The sequence below is a fragment of the Fundulus heteroclitus genome, chromosome 5 (assembly GCF_011125445.2).
Source record: "Fundulus heteroclitus isolate FHET01 chromosome 5, MU-UCD_Fhet_4.1, whole genome shotgun sequence".
Taxonomy (NCBI): Eukaryota; Metazoa; Chordata; class Actinopteri; order Cyprinodontiformes; family Fundulidae; genus Fundulus; species Fundulus heteroclitus.
In genome coordinates this window covers 36,704,662-36,723,150 of record NC_046365.1, presented here as the reverse complement: position 1 = coordinate 36,723,150, position 18,489 = coordinate 36,704,662, and the positions used below count along the sequence as shown (strand labels likewise).

General features: G+C 39.3%; 1 protein-coding gene across 10 annotated transcripts in view; it reads left to right on the top strand.

The window, feature by feature from the left end:
• The window catches only part of lrba (LPS responsive beige-like anchor protein), a 302,458-nt gene that overhangs the window by 163,993 nt on the left and 119,976 nt on the right, over positions 1-18,489 (top strand). For 5 of the 10 annotated variants that reach the window (XM_036137527.1, XM_036137529.1, XM_036137526.1 and 2 more), the window contains 2 exons: positions 17,669-17,793; positions 18,070-18,087. In XM_036137527.1, the coding sequence (XP_035993420.1) occupies positions 17,669-17,793; positions 18,070-18,087 (143 nt within the window). The remainder of the gene's footprint in view (positions 1-17,668; positions 17,794-18,069; positions 18,088-18,489) is intronic. The other 5 variants (XM_036137533.1, XM_036137532.1, XM_036137531.1 and 2 more) reach the window with 2 other exon arrangements.

Here is an 18,489-nt window from a genome sequence, read left to right as displayed (position 1 = left end):
ATAACAGTATATTTGTATCGCTGTGTGGCCCAATAGAAAAAAAATGGTTCATTAAAAGAACATTTTTCATTTATGTCATTACATCAGTCCAACCAATCACAACGCAGACCCAGGAAGACTGTCACCAAGCTCCGCCCCCTTCAAAGAGTTCAGAAAGCACGCGTTCCTTATTCTTTTCTTTAACACTTGCAGTTCTAGTAAAAAGTTGGTTGAATAAAGGGTTGAGATTGAATTTAGTGTTCTTTATCTAAAAATATGTCATCCAGCAACAGCATAAAGTGGCCAGGGCTGCATTATGTTTTGATAATTATCAATATCGACAGGGATCTCTCCAGGATTTTTTTTTCAGTGTAACGTTGGATGTCTGGCGGCGGCAGGCTGGTGTGTCGCTCCGCTGCTTCTCTGGATGCATTCCCACTGCGTAGTGCAGCTCGAAGGGGGCTGTTCATCAAGCTAATAGAAGCTAGCGCTAGCTAATGTTGTTTAGGGGCGTAACGGTCCATTACGCTGACATGTTGCCGATAACTGTGATCGATAAGTAGGATTTCTATTTTATCGATATGCTTTTTTTCTACATCGTCCAGCGCTACTGGGTATTATTTGCATTCAGAATACTGCACTACTTCGTGTTGCTGTATCACCCTAATTCCCAATAAAGTGGACTGATGCTCGTCACTAATGTGAGAAATGTTGGGAAGTTTAAAAGGAATAAAAACGTTAACAAGGCACCCCGGACGTGGATTTCTCTCTCAGCACCCGAGGAATCAGGTTTACGCCGCGCCAGCAGAGAGGTAGCAAAAATATAAACGATCAGCCGCACACATAACAACCGGCAGATATTTTATTTTTCACTCTTACATTTCCACCTTTTTTTTTTCTACCCCCGCTTCCTATTTTGAGCTGAAGTCCACTGAGGATGCAGCCTGCTGCAGTGTTTATTTGGGTCAGGAATCATCTCATGTACATGACACCTGGACAAAGTTGACAGACAGAGAAGGGAGATGAGGGCAGATGATGGAGCACACCAACTCAGCCCTACGGGACACACTTGCTCTCTTCTTTCTCCGACCTCTCATAGCGCCTCCTCATTGCATTCTAATAGGCTGACTAATGTACCATAGGAAGCCGCTGCAGAAAACAGGGAGTTTAAAAGGCGAGGCAGCTGCAGCTGAAGAAATGAGGCCTGGAAATGGAAACGTAATTCCGGCTGTAGACACGAGCTTGCATCAGCATCCTTCTTCTTTTTCACTTTCTTCCAGCAAAGCTCACCAACAGCGACTTCCCTGAAACGCAGCTCGTCTCCCTCCTCATATAAGCAGCTCATTTTCTGCTGCCGTGCTGCTCTAATGGACACCCTTAGGCTAGAGGCTTCCCAGCCAAGGGACATCCATCTTTTGGCATGTCACACTCCTGCCTGGCAAAAAATCTTTGTGATGTGCACTCCAATTTTTCTTCAGTAAATCAAATCTTCCTTCCTTCAGGAAGACGAATGCGTTTGGGTCGGAGTGTTATAGAGAAAATCAATGCCTGCAAAATTGAAACAGTATGCCTCCGTATTGATCGGCCTCGGGAGATCGAAAACGAACAGCTTTGTAACTGTTCAGCAGGACAGTTAGCTGACCTGTAATGGACAAAGTATTGATATAAGCATTACTATTTTATCTCGCGCTACGTCATCTTTTTAACGGCGCAATGCTGAGCAAAAAGGTTGATTCCTTCTTTCTACCAATGATACAGAACATATAAATGTCTGAACAAAACGCTGCAGAGGGATTTTTTTTTATTTTAACAGATTTTCTCTATAGATGACAAATGTTTACCGGCCTGAGTATTTCTCTAAGAGGCTAAATTTTTTTTGCTGCATAGAGTAAATTAGTGTGCAACATTTTATTTGTTACTTGGGCTTTATTAACCTCTAATAACTACAATTTCTGTAAAAAATGTATTTCTTGCTCACTTTTATGAATATTCCTTAAGGTTTCTGCTGTGAAAAAATTAGCTTTTCATGTTGTTCACATCTGTGGTGTAGATTTCAAAGATTTAATGAATTAGAACCCTCATGATTTTTTTTTTGATCCATAAGCAGATTATATATTGTGAAAACACACTGAACCAACTTTTAATATCCACTGTTCAACAATGAAAATAACATTTCATGTTATTTATAAATAGTTTTTAGATTAAAAACAAAAACAGGGATTTAATTCATCCCCTGCTCTTAAAGTTTTTAGGATATATTTTCCTATAAATATTCATCTAATCATTTAAACACAAAAACTAAATCCTTTAGTTTGTTTAGTGAATTTAGGAGGTGAAAACATGCCCATTTGCTCTTATTTGACCGTATAACTCTCCTGTGTGCAGCTGCCCACCCTTGACTGCTCAAACTCTCCCAACACTTTAGGTTGTCAAATATCTCAGAACGTGTTGCTAACGTCAAACCTGCCGGTGTAATTCTGATTGTTGGGATTGATTGAATGATATTCTGGTTATTGGTTGGCTTTTCTTATTTATTTGGATTCCATAGTTTGTTTTAGAATAGTGGTCTCAGTCCTGGTCCTTGGGACCCAATGTCCTCCATGTTTTTGGTGGTTTCCCTGATGCAACAAATAAAATGTAATATTTATATAACACCGGTTTACAACACATGTCGTCTCAGGGCACTTACAATTTTCCTTAGGATCAATGAAGATGTAAGAACGGCATTAAAAATATATTTTTTTAGCCTTCATGCCGTGAGCAGTTTTGAATTATTTAAATTAGGAGCAGAGCCAACGTCACGCTTGCATGAGATGAGTTGCAGTAAAACAACGTTTTACCGTAATTATTTTATAGCAAATGTGAAACGATTGCAATGTTGCTATTTTAAGCTTTCTTTAGCATCTGATCTGAGCGATTAGCATCTTTAGCGCTCCTTGATTGGCTAGCCTTACAAAAAAGTGGTCTCTGTTAGTATTTCCTAGAGAATGTATGTAGTATTGATAAAGATTGACAACATTTACAAAATCCAACAAATTTCAAGGAGTTGAAAGCTCAGTGGTGGAAAGCTCAAAATAATAAAACAGGACAACTTTGCTGTTGTCTAATCAGCCTTACCTGCTGAAGTTTGTCTCTCTATCGCGGCCAAAGCTAGTAACAGACATGTTGTGGAAAATGTTTTCTTTTAAACACCGTATTGCATCTTCCTCTGACGTCATGTGTGACTCCTCCCTGACACTAAAAATATCCAACATCGAGTCATCCCTGTTACAGCTTCCGCGTCATTCCTTATCATGCACTCGCTGTTCAGGGCCAATTAAGCAAAAAACTGAATGATTTCCCATTATTTCTCTAATATAAATGGCAAGTTTTGTTGATTTTGCCACCTTGGTAGCCACAAACAAACCATCCAGTTTCAGTTTAATCTGTAAGAAGCTACATCCCCCTCCCAAGTTCTACCACGGGACCAGGCTTACTGCAGGAAGGACATTCACGTCCCATCATTTAGCATTTTACTATATTAATAATGCACAAGAAGCTGTAGCAGTAAGAATAATTTCCACTTGTATCCATCTATTCCAGACCTAAATCAAAATTATGGTGCGTAATATTGAAAGTAATGCATGTGCTGAAGTCGAGGTCTGCTCAGTGTCTGCACCGGGCTCGTGTCTGTGTGTGTGTGTGTGTGTGTGTTTTATGGACACGCCGTACATTACGACTGCGCTGGTACTCTGGACTCGTGGCTGAAAAAGGAAATGGGACTCCAGCACGTCAGCGAAGAATATAACCATAGGAAACAAAAGCATAACAGTTTACAAAACACGGGCTCTCGGAAATGCGTGACACGAGAGGGGCAGGAAGACGAAGAGCAAGCAGAGGATGGGCGAGAAAGAAGGATCAAGAGGTGGAACTGACACCCTGTCAGGAGCGTTGTACAAAGCTGTTTCAAATGGTAAAAGTTTGGTCTTGGGTTCTGATATAACTTCTTTAACTATTAAAGGACCAACTAAAAAAAAAAATAGCAATAAAATTACAAGTTGATGGTAAAATGCAAAGGAAACTGTTAAGAATACATAAAACGTTACCTTTAGAATTAAAATAGCACCTCCTTATAATTTGAGAGAGAATTTTCAACATGGATTTCAACACACACCTGTCACACTAGTTTAACATATCAGGTTATATTTTTAACAGACAAGTAATGAAGTTGTGGATTTGCATAAAATAAATCAGATTATTTTTCGCTAAAGTGGATCATCTTTAAGATTGGTGACTTTTTTTAAATTGGGAATGTCTTTTGGGTTTCCTTATAAATACCAGCCGTCCAAACACAAACGTAACGCAGCGTTCTGAGGCCCGGCAGCTGCAGCCAACTAGGAGAAGGTTATTTCCTTTAGTCCCCATGCTGGCTACTTCAAAACCAATTAGCTGGGGCTCGAGTTGTGATCATCCATCTGCCTTGATACAGCCATAAACATGAAGTGTAAACATAAACGGGGCCTGTCCTCAGTTATGGTCGCTCCCTTCGCATCTCATAGACCTCTTCTGCGCCAAAGTCCTCGAATGGGTTTAATGCAGAACCCCTCGGCTTCATTAATCATTCACTTTGCCGTGCGTCTGGGCCAGAGAAGTTGTGACTCTGACAAAAAGGATGTTCCTTAAACCTCTGGGGAGACCGTTCTAAGTTTGACAGATGTGCGTTCCATCGGTTACATAAAATAACATGCCACGAGGGCCCTACCATGCGGTCTGGCTCATGGATATGAATTAGAATATAGCCTTAATGATAACATTTACATCCACTGTATATACAGTACAGTGGCGGGGGCCGGCGAGGAATAGTAACAAAGTGTCACAGCGAAACATATTAACAGCTGATGATGTCCATATGTTAGCACGGCTAAGTGTTGCAGCACATTCTGAGATTCAAAAATTACACTTGGCGGATGATTTAGAAGGACGGCAAAAAGGAAAGTGGTGCAGTTAAGGTTGGTTCTTTTCCGTCCTCGTAGACGCAGCGGCTTCCAGGGATTCATTAATGCCGGAGATAAATGCACCCCAAAAACTAACAAACTAAACTGAAGGTACAGGGATGTCAAAAAGTGTTTGTTGTTCTTTTGTCACACTTAAATGTTTCATATGAAGCAAATTTTAATATCAGTGATAACCAGAGTAAATAGAAAATGGTACTTCCCAACAAAGACTTCATTCAATAATGAAAAAACATTTTCTCCTGTATGGAAGGTACGAGAATAAAGTCGGAATTTTATGAGAACAAAAAAAAAAACAGTCTTCCCCTGTGTGTTTGTCATAATTCTTTATTCCTGCACACTTATTATGACTTTATTCAGGTAAAATCCCCCCAAATTTTTTATTATGGCTACTGTTTATTAAAGACAATAAATTGCTGGCCACAGGGGAGTAAATTTCCACAAAAACAGTAGATTAATTCCACCTATTAAGAAAAAACTGAGATATTTTCTGATGCTGAATAGTCATACATGTTTAAGAAGGAAATCAAAAGGCATGAATAAAGACAGGAATTTAGATCATCTCTTGGATCATCTTGCAACATCCCACTTTGGGTATCCCCGACTTAAATAGGTCCTGTCCAGCAACATGAAGCAGGCTTAAAGATTCCTGGGTCAATATGAGCTTCTGTGCTTTCTGTGTCTCTGCTCTGTCTTCTCTAAGCCCCAGTGGGTCGAGGCAGATGAGCGTTCACACTGAGCCTGGTTCTGGTTCTGCTGGAGGTTTTTCCTCCCTGTTAAAGAGGAGTTTTCCTCTCCACTGTCGCTTCATGCATGCTCAGTATGAGGGATTGCTGCAAAGCCATCAACAATGCAGACGACTGTCCACTGTGGCTCTACGCTCTTTCAGGAGGAGTGAATGCTGCTTGGAGAGACTTGATGCAACCTGCTGGGTTTCCTTAGAGAGGAAACTTTCTGACCAACCTGGAGGATCTGATGGAGTCTGACTCTGGAAAGAGGCTTGAGATGACATGTTTCATGAATTGGCGCTATATAAATAAAATTTAATTGAATTAAAGATCTGAAGAGGCAAAACACCACGTCATCGTCTAAATAAATTAATGAACTGAAGAGAAATTAATGAATTGACCTCCATCAGTCTAGTAAAGGTTACAAAGCCATTTTATATGCTTTGGATCTCCAGAAAACCACAATGAGAGGCCTTGTTTCCAAACAGAAATTATGAAACAGCGCTGAATCTCCATAGGAGATTACTCCAAGACCGCATCAACTCATTCAGGAGCTCACAAAATATCTCAGAACAACATCTAGTGCACTACGGGCCTCACTTGACTCAGTTAAAGTCAGTGATTCAAGTAAAAAAAACAGACTGGGCAAAAATGGCTTCAGTGGTGAACTTCCAAGGCCAAAACCATTTATGACAAGAAAGGACACATTACCTCACATTAGGCAGAAAGGTTCTTGATGATCCGTAGATGTTTTTGGGAGAATATTCTGCTGACGGATGAGTCAAAAGTGGAAATGTGTGTCTATCATTTAATCTGTATTTCAACAGTTTTTCAGAAAAAAAAAAAAAAATCATACAAACATCCAAAAGGTGGTGGCAGTGTGATAGTCTGGAATGATGGCTCTATGAATTCTACCTTAACAGGAAAAAGTCCAAACATCACTTTGTGACCTCAAACTTATGCACACTTGGGTAACGCAGCAGATCACTAACACTAAGCTCACCAGCAGGTACAAAAACAGAAAAGGAAGTTTTGGAGTGGCCTAGTCCAAGTAAAATCATCTTAGACTAAATTATGTACCATATGATTTTATTCTGATTATCTGTTAAACTTTCTTTTAAAGTAAAACCAGTAGGAATCTGCTCAGGGGCAAATACTTTTCTTCACAGAGATGTGCAGTGTGTTGTAGTTGAGTCCCATTCCACCCCTGTTGTCTGTTCTTTTCACGCTCACCTAGAATAGTAATGGAGGGTGGCGTCATGAAGGCAGGGAAGCAGGACACCGTCCCAAAAAAGACCAATTACACCACCACAGCTCTGCCCCTCGCTGCTTCACCGCCAGCGAGAATCCTGTAGCAACTATCAGATTTATGAGTTTCATATACCCTTAAGAAAGTATATGGCTTCATGGAGCAAGGTCACGATAAAGGGGTTCTGATCAATATCTGAATGAAAAGCCGTTTGGGAAGTTTTTAGAGCTCTTTTTTTTCCCCGTCCTCTGCCTGGATGCAATATCTGCCCAGTATCGATTGTTCGGGGCCAGTAGTTAGTCAAAGGCTATCTCCTTTGACTAACCCCTTTGCAGCGTGTCAGAACCCCCCCCTCCCCTCCCCTCTTCCTCTTGATAGATCGGTATGCTTCCAGCCACTGTAATTACACCACAGGACCAGCAGGTCATTTATTTTGCTACTTTCAACATTACAAAAAAAAAAAAGGGGGAAAGAAAGGGGGAACACCTTTATCTTTAGAACCCAGTCCTCCTGCAGCGAAGGCAGAAAAGTACACATAAAACACCAGAGCTTCCTTCTACAGAAAGTACAGCGCTGTGAAGACAGAGTATCATCGTTGACTCATAGATCTTCAGCCTTAGGCGAGGTCAAGTTCAGCTCCACCTTTTAGAAAGCTGCACTAGAAGTTTGGTGTCGGTTTAGTCTTTAAAACCGCTGCTAGATAAACATTTCTTTATAAACATTTCTCAGTTTATAAAGATTTTTTTTTTATAAACTTTGTGTTTACAGTTAAAAACAATTTCTATTCACTACATTTCAATCTTAGTTCAGTTTAATTATATAGGCGCCTATTTGTACTAAATTTCGTCTTGAGGCAATTACAAGATAAAATGTTTCGATTCATACAATTTTATAGAATGCAGTTTGGTCCAAATTGAATACAAATCAGCTTAATACACACCATTACAAACAACCGTATAGCTTGATTCAGATAAAAAATATGTCTAGTCAATTTTAGTTGTTTGTAATTTAACAAAATAGAAACCCTAATAGAGGCAGGTTCTGTTGTGACCAGAGGGGGGTTAAGTGGACAAGGCACATAAAGTTAAATAATAAAATGGTGATTCATAGCTTGTTGTAGTTTAAATAATGTAATCATTGGCTCTGTGCATCTTGCCACGATGTGATCTTAATATTGTCAACTCCTGTTGCTCAACAGTTTACTAAGAATAACAAGGAGAGATGCTGACTGTATCCACTTTTTAATTTTGTGTTTTTTTTTTAACAAAGCTTTGTTTAACGCTTCCAGAAACCATTACATTTCCCATTACATCCGTAAACAGTGAGCTGCTGTGTGACGTTTCCTTCTGTTAGCTGCACATGCGTTCACACAGATAATAGTAGTATGAATGGCCACCTTAAAAATAATTCAATATCAGCAAAAAAAAAAAAAGGGCCCGGTAAACACGAACACACTGAGCTGTGAGCGCTTTCCATGAGAAAAAAGAAAGACTGTACAAAGCGGGCTGCAGCGTTGGCTCCATTAGTGGTGCTATATAATAAACAGACAAAGCTAGAAAAATAGAGCAGAGAGTACTTTCTATGACTGAGAAAAAGAATGTCTAAAAAATAGCAGCAATAGCTCAACCAAACTCTGTATAGGGATGAGGACCAGAGCGCTACACCATGGGGTATTTTTTTATTAACAATATATATTTTTTTAAATGCACAGGGTTAATGACGATATAAAATGTGTAATGCATGCTGAAAAATTGCTCTTTTATGTAATATTTGCATGTTACATCCCTCAAGAAAGGTGTTTAGTAAACGGGGGCATTTATTGGCCCCATTAAATGAAGTATTAATATTTTTTTGCATACTAAAGTTTATAATCTAGTTAGCCAATGTTTGTGTTAGTGAACATAGTGCTGCAGAAATATTTAACAACTAAAATCGGGTACATAATGAAACTTTACCTTTGCTTTCCATTAGTTTAGTGGCAATTTTAATATTTTGTTCAGTTTGTTACAAGCTGCAGTCTTCAGACTGAAAAACTCCCTCTATCCAATCTTATCTGACCTTGAGCTTCTCGGCTGTGTTTACCTTTTGGTCCATGTTCGTAGCGTGGAGTGTATGAATCTAGATTTGTCATACCACTCAAGATCAGCTCTGAAAGCTAGAGGTCAGAGGAATATTACAATGGGCCAGTAATGGCAGAATTATGCAAGTCCAGTCCGGTGGATGGCCTTATTACCTAGCTGGTGTGGTGATAAATGACCTTAAATGAATGCTGTCAAAATCACAGAGAAAAATGCCTCTCTTCATCAAAAACACAAATATCATCTTTTCTTTGTTGACGCAACAAAAATCCGAACATGCATTTTATTTTGTCGTTTGTGCGTTGATATTTGAAGTTATCACAAAAAATCGACTGTCATGACTTTTGCTTTTTTTATTGATTAAAACTCTCTGATACAATGTTTATCCCTCCCTCGAATGAGCTGATATAATTAATTTTTAATGACCTGCTTTTGTTGTTAGATTTACACTCAGTGTAATTGGTGCTAATTGGAGGCTCCATGCAAAGGTAATTAGGCCTCCATTTGCATTATTTCACCCATATGCGATTACTTAGACCCTTACAAGCTGCTGAGATGGCAGAGACGCGATATCAAACTTTATTTTTTTAACTCTCATCACATTCTGAAAAACGCCGATGAATTGAAATTAATTGGAAGGTGTAAGTGATGACGTTGTATTAGTTTTTAAAAAATAGGTATCCTTGTTTTTTTTAGTTGCAGGGTCAATGAAAAGTGAGCCCTATCATGAGTGTCATTCATCCAAAGCTTTCTTCATTTGTCATTAAATACTGGATCTACCATTTGCTTTTAGGTTTAAATGAGAAATAGATTAAATAAGAGGTTTCTCTGATTAATAGCGAGGATGTGTAAAATTACACGTGGACTGTCATTCATTGGGGTGAAGATGGAAACGTTTCCATGTCTGTGACCCCGGGATCACCTCTGCTACATCTAGTAAACAACATTAGCTGAGGTGAATTAACACATGTAGATGGGCTTCTACACCTCGTTGGAGTAGGAAGGATAGGCATTAGCGCACATGCAAAAAAAAAAAAAAAAAAATCACCCCCGCACAACTTAATCATGCCAAACAATTTCTGCGGGACGGTATTTGGTCCTGTTTCATTTTAATTTGAGCCCAGAGATCTCGCTGAAGCCATCGCTGCCACGGTTTGACAAAGAGCCAGCGCTCCAGCTACCGCTCCTCAACATGACAAATCCCCAATCGGCCGCTGCTCTCGTTTCTCCTCAACACATGGTTTATGCAAATCAAAGCAAAATTATCCGGGGGGATAGCGGCAATGTTTGAGCGATTTGAGGGCTGCCAGTGGAAACTGGCATTAATATCAAATAAGCAGGAAGGTAACATCTCCTGTGCATATGCGGGTCTCGATGACTGTACCCAAATTAATTTAGCGGCAAGCAGTTACGAACGGCTGTTTGTGCCAAAGCGCAGCCGCTTGTAGTGATATATGAAAGCAGATCCACTTTGCATGTCCTGCTTGCTGTGATAAAGGTCATGTTATCGTGTTCATGCTATCAATGCTGTGAAAACAGAATCAGCCATAATTTTAAAAGCACCCAGGCAATTCTCAGAAGGTCCTTCTGTTGCCAGGATGACTAGTCGAAGGAGCGTCGACATCAAGCGGGTCTCCTTGAACCTGTGATACTGAGATGTTTGCAACGTAGCCTTCAGCTCCCGTGGGAAGAGGTCAGCGTAAAATTTACAGCTGTTAAAGCACCAACTTTTCCTGAAGATCATTTTATTTAAATGAGTTGTGTTGCACCTGTTACTGTGCACAGTAGTTTGGGTTACTGATGTGGGAGTAAAGAGATTCAAGGCAAGTTTATTTGTACAGCACATTTCAGTGCAAGGACAACGCAAAGTGCTTTACATGATTAAAACATAGGAAAATAGAAACAGAACAAAAGCAAGTAAAAAAAGCAAGTAAAAAAACAATTGGAATAAAATGGAAGAAAATTGAAACAAAATAAAAACTTAGGAAAATGTTTCAATAAAAGAGTTTAACTAGAACAGTTGAAGGTGATCCTAAACAAATATGTTTTTAAATTAATTTAGAGGAACTTTGGCTTTCAGCACTTTTACAGTTTTCTAGAAGTATGTTCCAGAAAAATGGAGTTTAGGAACTAAATGCTGCTTCTCCATGTCTGGTTCTGCTTCTGGTTCTGCAGAATAGGCTGGAGCCAGAAGACCTGAGCGGTCTGGAAGTTTGATACACTGTGGTTTATATTCAGTAAGACAATAAAGTCATTAAAAGAGTGAGAACTCTGAAAAGATATGACTTCTAAAAAGAAAAGGAGATAAAATTGCTCTGTTTACGTTTCATTTGACTCTGGAAAAAGTTGCCATTGAGGAGTTCATGGTTGACTCAATGTAAAAACAGTATGAGCTTTTGGTGCGGATGTGCCGTTTTCTCTAATACAGTGCTCTGCGTTATGTCCAAATGTCCTTTTTTTCTCATCAGGTCAAATGATTTTGTTATAAAATTCTTGTGATTTCTTTCCATAAACCTGGGCTTCTCTGATTTTTTTATTTATTTATTTATTTATAGTTGGTTTACATCTAATATTTTATTTCTCTCCTGGCAACCCTTACTAACAAGGCATTTTTATTTAATGTTATGAACTTTAACATTTACAATGCTTACTGAGGCTCCTTCCTTGAGCCTTGCCCTGACCTTAGGGTAAATGTCTTACAGGTTTTTCGTTTATTAACATGGTTGTAATGACACTTCCAGCTCACCAGATGAGATGATGTAATATACTGGGTTCATGAGGATGAGACGGGATTTAATCCTTCCTGATTTCTGATATTGAAGGTTTCATAAATCTTAAATAATCCGGTATCAGAATGATCTGGTTCATGTTTGTCCATATGCTGCATTTTTTAAAACTTGTCTCCTTATATGCCGCCTCTGTCGTCCAGAGGCAGTGAAAATGAAAACGTTTTGTATTTTCAAAAATCTCCAGTGCAGGTTTGATACTAATTATTTTACATGTTCAGCTAAAGCCAAGTGAAAAGCCCTTTAGTCTTGCACTTGTATAAAATTTCCATTGAGATGCTGATTTTAGCGGGGTTTTTTTCCAGCCAATGTGTCGGTAACAGAAATCATTCATATCATGTCTTTCGTTTTGAGGGTCCCGCAGTCGTCACTGTGGTCATACGCCATAAGTTGGCCAAAACATTTTTGTCATCCTTTAGCTTTCTGAAAAACCGGTGGGTTTTCATTTGCTCCAAGACAGTTTTATCAAAAACCTTGCTTGAAATATATCCACCTGTGTACAGTAGATTTGTCACTTTTTAAAATGAAATAACTTTCCATTGATGTTTTAACTCCCTGAGATGTAGCTGAACGCAGCGTTCAGACAGGAGGAGAAACTCTCACCCTGCCTGCGTTTCCCTCGGCTACTTTGAGCTTACCGAGCAGCCCTCCCAGACACCATTTATGAGCGAACTAATTACTAATTACACAAGTGGCTGGCGTGAGCTGTAGCACAACACTGGCCCCCTTTTGTTGTTTTAATTGTTGTTATTTTGAAGAATAGTGCATCAGTAAATTCTACCAAGGATGCCCCGGGAGGATGGATGGGCTCTGAATAATTTATTATCTTTGTGGAAACACACTCGCTGTGCAGTATGGGGGTTGTATAGCACCGTACGTTCTTTTTTATGGCGCCGCTCTCATCAGGAATTGATGACCAGATATCTCTCGCTGTCGTCCACCTCTGCTGGCACCTCATCATTAGGACTTCCAGTGTCGCCTGTTCACAGCCAGCCGGATGAATGTAGCTGGCAGAGGTGATCCCCACCCTGCGACTAATTACTCCACCCTGATGGATTAACGTGTATTGTGCGAGTCGGACAATTCCCCACCTTCTGTGAGATGATGCGAGGGCTTCCTGACTCGGAGCCGCGCGCCGTGCACAGCCTGGATAATTATTTTCATAGATGAATACCGTCGCAGGCAGGATGATGAATTAGCCGTTTGCATTTGCAGACTATCGCAGACGAACACGGCGGACGGTCTTTGTCACTGAACAGAAATCTGGTCCTGCACAGACCTCCTGTGCCCTGCATCTTTCCAAAAAAAACTCAATTTGGTCCCCGATACCTGATTCCATTTAACATATAAGACATTCTCTCTTCTTTTTTTTATCCTCCGTTTTTATCCCTCTGCTCGGGATTTTAGCAAACTTTCTGTCTTTTATCATTGAAATATCAAAGCATTTATGTAAATTATTTCTAGTAGCAGAATTTGAATTGTCAGATTTTTAGTAAGCAAGCAAACAGGCTTTAGAGCACAGACTTAGATTGTGTTTTTATTTGCTGCCTTTCTGTGGCCCCTGCTTGATTTTTGGCAGGTGGACAGAAGAGTTGTTAGGAGCCCCGCTAAATAATATAAATTATTTAACGCTGAATAATATAAAGTACAGGTACAACAAAAAAATTACATCATTCAAGTTCAAGAATCTTTGTCCCTTAAGGGCATTTTATGTAGTAAAAAGTTCACAATTTTTTGTCACTCGTTTCAGAAATGCATTTTATGTAGATTTATTACGCGTGGAGTGAAATATTTCAAGCCTTTATTTCTTGTGATTTTGATGATAGTGGTGTGATGAAAACCCTAAAATTAAGTCAACTAGAATACTACGTAAAATAAATAATATTTTAATAGAAATGTCAGGCGTCTTAAATGTATGTTTATTTCTATACGTTGAACGTTGGGCTCCTATTGCCTGAATTACTGCATCAGTGTGGCGTGGCATGGAGGCAATCAGCCTGTGCTTCTGCTGAGGTGTTCAGGAAGCCCAGGTTGCTTTGATCACAGCCTTCAGGTCATCTGCATTGTTGGTTCTGGTGTCTCTAATCTTCTGTTTAACAACGGCCTTTTGCTTTTCTATGGTTTCTGTGGCAGGCCAGTTTGCTGGTCAGTCAAGTAGAGCACCTCCATGGTCACTGAACAATTTCATACCTTTGGCAATGTGGACCGGCATCAAGTCCTGCTGGAAAAGGAAATGAGCCTCTTTATAAAGCGTGTCTGCAGAAGGAACCCTGAAATGCTCTAGAACCCTGATCCTCAGGACCCACTGCCCTGCATGTTTCAGATGTGTCCTGCTCCACCGTACCTGGATCAAATGATTGCATGTCCTCCTTAGCAACCATCAGGAGCTGAGGGAGTGTGTGTATCATCCATTTATTTAGGTCGTGTGTATGGAGGCAGGGAAGCATCTAAAACATGCAGGACAGCGGGTCCTCTGCTGTAAAATGTCCTGCTAGATGGCTGAGTTGACGGTGGACCTCAGAAAATCCAGTGAACCAGAACCATCAGATGACATAGCGCCCCAAATCATCACTGACTGTGGGAACTTCACTCTGGGTTCATTCTGAGACTCTCCGCTCTTCCGTCAGACTCTGGGACCTTGATTTCCAATTGAAATGCAAACTTTACTTTTATTTGAAAAGACTGACTCCCTGTGACTCAGTCCAGTTATTTTTCTGGTGCGATGCTTTTGTTGTGCCATCACGCACTGCTTTAAGTTATTTAATGTTTAATAAAAAACTCTCTACAAATCCTCTCTACTAGGTTAGTGTAACTTAACTAAACTACTAAGCAAAGTGAAGATAAAAAGAAGCTGAGGAACTATGTACACACAAAAGAAACAAAAATGACAAAATAAAAATAGTTGAAAATCATCATCTGAAAGTTAGAGATTTTTACAAATCCCAAATAGTTTGGTTTTCTACATCGTCTAACTCAAACTAATACAACAAAAAAATAAATTTTCACAATTGTGTGAAAGGTTTCTTAAACCTCAAAGTATGTTTTAAATAATGTGTAATAAGTTTAAAGTAATTATCAATGAATCAATTTATAACTGGTTAAGGTTTGATTAGTTCACGTTTTCAGACAGTCCCAACACATAAAAAACCTGTGAAATAATACCGGCAGGAAACTGCCAATTACAGCTGTGTGATTTTTGCCAAAAACCAAAATTACGATTTATTTCAACCATAATTCCGATTGTGGTTTTATTTTTGACTTTTCTCTGCATTAACCACAAGCAACGAAAATTACCTGTAGATGTTTGCAAACAAGGACTATTTGAAACAAGATTTTTTTTTAATTTATTTTTTTATTAAACAGAATATTCTTATTCAAGAAAATAGCTTGTTGAGTTGGACATCAATCATTGTTGAACATAAAGTGCAAATAACAAACGAATATTTGTTAAACAGTTTGACTGCTACTCAATGCTGTTGTGAAATTCTTGAAAGTTTCTGGTAAAAAGTATGATTATATAAACTCTAAAGATACTTTATTGATCCCCGAATAGGGGAAATTCCTCAGCAAGTAATAAAATTAGATTATCTCACTGCTGCCACTCTCTTCCCTTCCATGTGGAGGCAAACCCACTTTAAACATATTACCGACACCTAAATGATACGTCTGATCCATTAATTGTAACATAGCCAAAAATTGCAGACCTCTACAATTTGAATAGTGTTTTTTTTTTTTTTTTTATTGAGATTATATTGCAAATGTAATTAATTGTCCTGGCCTACTGCCGATCAAAAGCCTACTTCAGTGTTGTTAGCCGCTAACCGTTGGCCTGACGGTGTTCTCACAGCAGAGATCGTAACTTCAGACTCGGACTCGGTTTACAGTAACTGGATTAAAACTCACTCTGCTGCATTTCCACATTTTACCGTAAAAGGTTGGTTGATTAGCCAGTGGTGATCGCGGACGGTGGGCTGTTCATGTTTGCTCCAGTTTCACACTAAAGACCACTGAGGTGTTTCTCCTACTGAATCCTCCATTAAATAGGTTTGGTGTCATTTCAAAGGGAATAAAACTTAATTTAACTCCAGTATCTTATTCTCTAAATGTTAAACTAGCTGCATCGTTACAAAAAAAAAAAAAAAACACTTCCTGCTTAACAAAATAAATGCACATGCTTTTCTGTCATTACTGACGTTCTCCCTTATTTACTCTCTATGTTGAACCTTGCTTACTATGCGGTAACATATAGTGCACATTGGAGCATGATTTATTATTATTTTTAGACTTGAAAACTATTTTAAAATGTAGATTTAGAACATGGCCGCCGCTGCAGCCTCCTTCTTTCAGTCGTTCCCCTCAGGGGTCGCCACAGCGATCTGCTTTCATCTCATCCTCTCCTTTGGCTCTTCAGCTGTTGCACCAACAACCTCCATGTCCTCCTACAGCTATGTCCATGAATCTTCTCTGGATTCTGCCTTTTCCCCTACTACCTGGCCTCCTAATTATCTAAAAAAAAATTTACAACCCAGTAAGGAGAAGAAAAGCCTCCCAACTCCATAAAGTTTAGGATGTAGGGAAGGGGTGGACAATATAGACACAAGTATAAACACAAGGATTAACAGGTTTTCGCTAAGTTAATCCAGAGATAAATAATACTGCTTGATTTATTTAGAAATTCAACACCAAGAGCTAATCTTTTTTTTGTTTGTTTCTAATGTGGCATTTATTAAAGTATATCAGATTGCATGTTTAAACATACATATTTGTTTTTTATATGCTCTGGACAGACTAAATGACATGCATTTGATGAGAAAATGTGAGATTCAGTCATTGATGCTTCAAGACTTTACTTTAAGAACATCTTTATCTCACAGTGCTTACAAACCTTCATCTTTTCTTCCACTTTGTCACCATTTCATTTTTCTACCGAGTTCCCAACATGCTGTCAGATTAACTTGTAGACTCTTATCTACTCATCAGGAGAAAAAAAAAAAAACAGCTACTCCCTTAAAAAATAAATATTAATATGAGGTTAGTAAGCAGACGTATTCTTCCTTCCCTGCCTTTGTATTGTTGTGTAAGTTGGTAATTTTTAGAAAACAGACATTGAAAAGCTTCTGCATCAAATTTTCATAATTTTGTCGCTCTGGGAAGTATAATTTAAATATTATTTTAGATGTTTTGCAAAAGCTGATCTCATATTACACTACTGTCAAGTGAAAAGTATACATGCACAATCCTAAATTACAGTAAGTGGTCATTAATAGTCAACAATTTCCTTTCCTTTAGAGCAGAGTGATTTGCTGACCAGCTCTGGGAAAAGGAGGTCTAAAAAGAAAAAGAAAATAGGGGCCTATAGACGTTGATTAATATTGGTAATGCTATCCGCCCCCTTCCTCTGCGTTGGTAATGGCCTTCTCCTTATCCTGCTTGCCATGAATCCTGACAAGAGGTATCCTGCTGGGCTTGAAATGAGCCCAGAATGGAAGCACGTGCCACAGACGTGTGTGGAAAATGATCACAGTGTCATGTGTTCACTCAGCTGTGATGGTGCCCACTCACTCAGTTCAGCTCATCTAAAACAGCCAGAGGGGGGGCGGCGGCGAGAGGGGACACCTTTACCTCAGAGATGGAGATCAAGTCATTGTCACTGAGCAGCGCTACGATGCCCCCGTGTCCCAGCAGGCGTATGGGGAAGGTTTTTGAAGAGAGATCCTGAGGGCTGTGAAAAAAGGAAAAACTCCCAAACACAATGCAGGCTTTATGCATGCCTGCTTCAACCAAGTGCTAATGCTAGGTTGCTATACCATGCTGGCTGGTAATTGCTAACACATGTGCAACCTCTGTCTCGCTGCAGCCGGCCGAGGGAGTTCTGGCGCCTGGACTACTGGGAGGACGATTTAAGGAGGCGACGTCGCTTCATCAGGAACCCCTTTGGATCCAGTCACTCAGAGGCTACGCTCAAAGCGGCAGCCGAACACGGTCAGTCCTGCTTATCTCTGCGCTTACTTTGCACGCCCGTTCTCCCTCCGCATTGCGCCAGGTACAAGCTTATAAAAATTAGTCCTCGTGTTGCAATAAAAGATTTATTGTTCCACAACACGCAGTAAAACAACACCCACGTTCGAATTTGACACGTTCGCATTTCACATAGTTTTAGGCCTACTCTTGGTTCACGTGTGTTTCACAGAATTATGAATCATTATGTGTGGAAAGAAACGAGAAGTTTTATTAATCCTTTTTTTTATTCCTGCACAGCAGTGGCAGATACTGGTGGTAAGTAGAAATCACTTTTATTTTCCTGTCAAAAATAAAGGATAATTTTGGGTTGTTTCTTTTCTGTCAGTGGTTGTATTGCATTAACATAAAGCCAACCTCTAAATTAAGTGGCAGCCCTTTTGAAGACAGTTTATTTTATTTTTTTTGCTGTAGCATAAGCTCACACAGAAAAATAAAGAATTTCACTTTTAATTTGTGTACATTTATTCAGCTGGTCAAAAAAATAACTTTTTGTACCACAATTATGCCACTCCAACAATTATTTATTTTATTTGTACAAAGCGCTTAGCCGTGACTTCTTGTTTTCCTTTTTAATACAACTGTAATTCAACAATTAGGCTAATTTCTTTTAACCAAAATGGAGAAGAACAGAGAAGATTACTTTTAGTCTTTTTATGG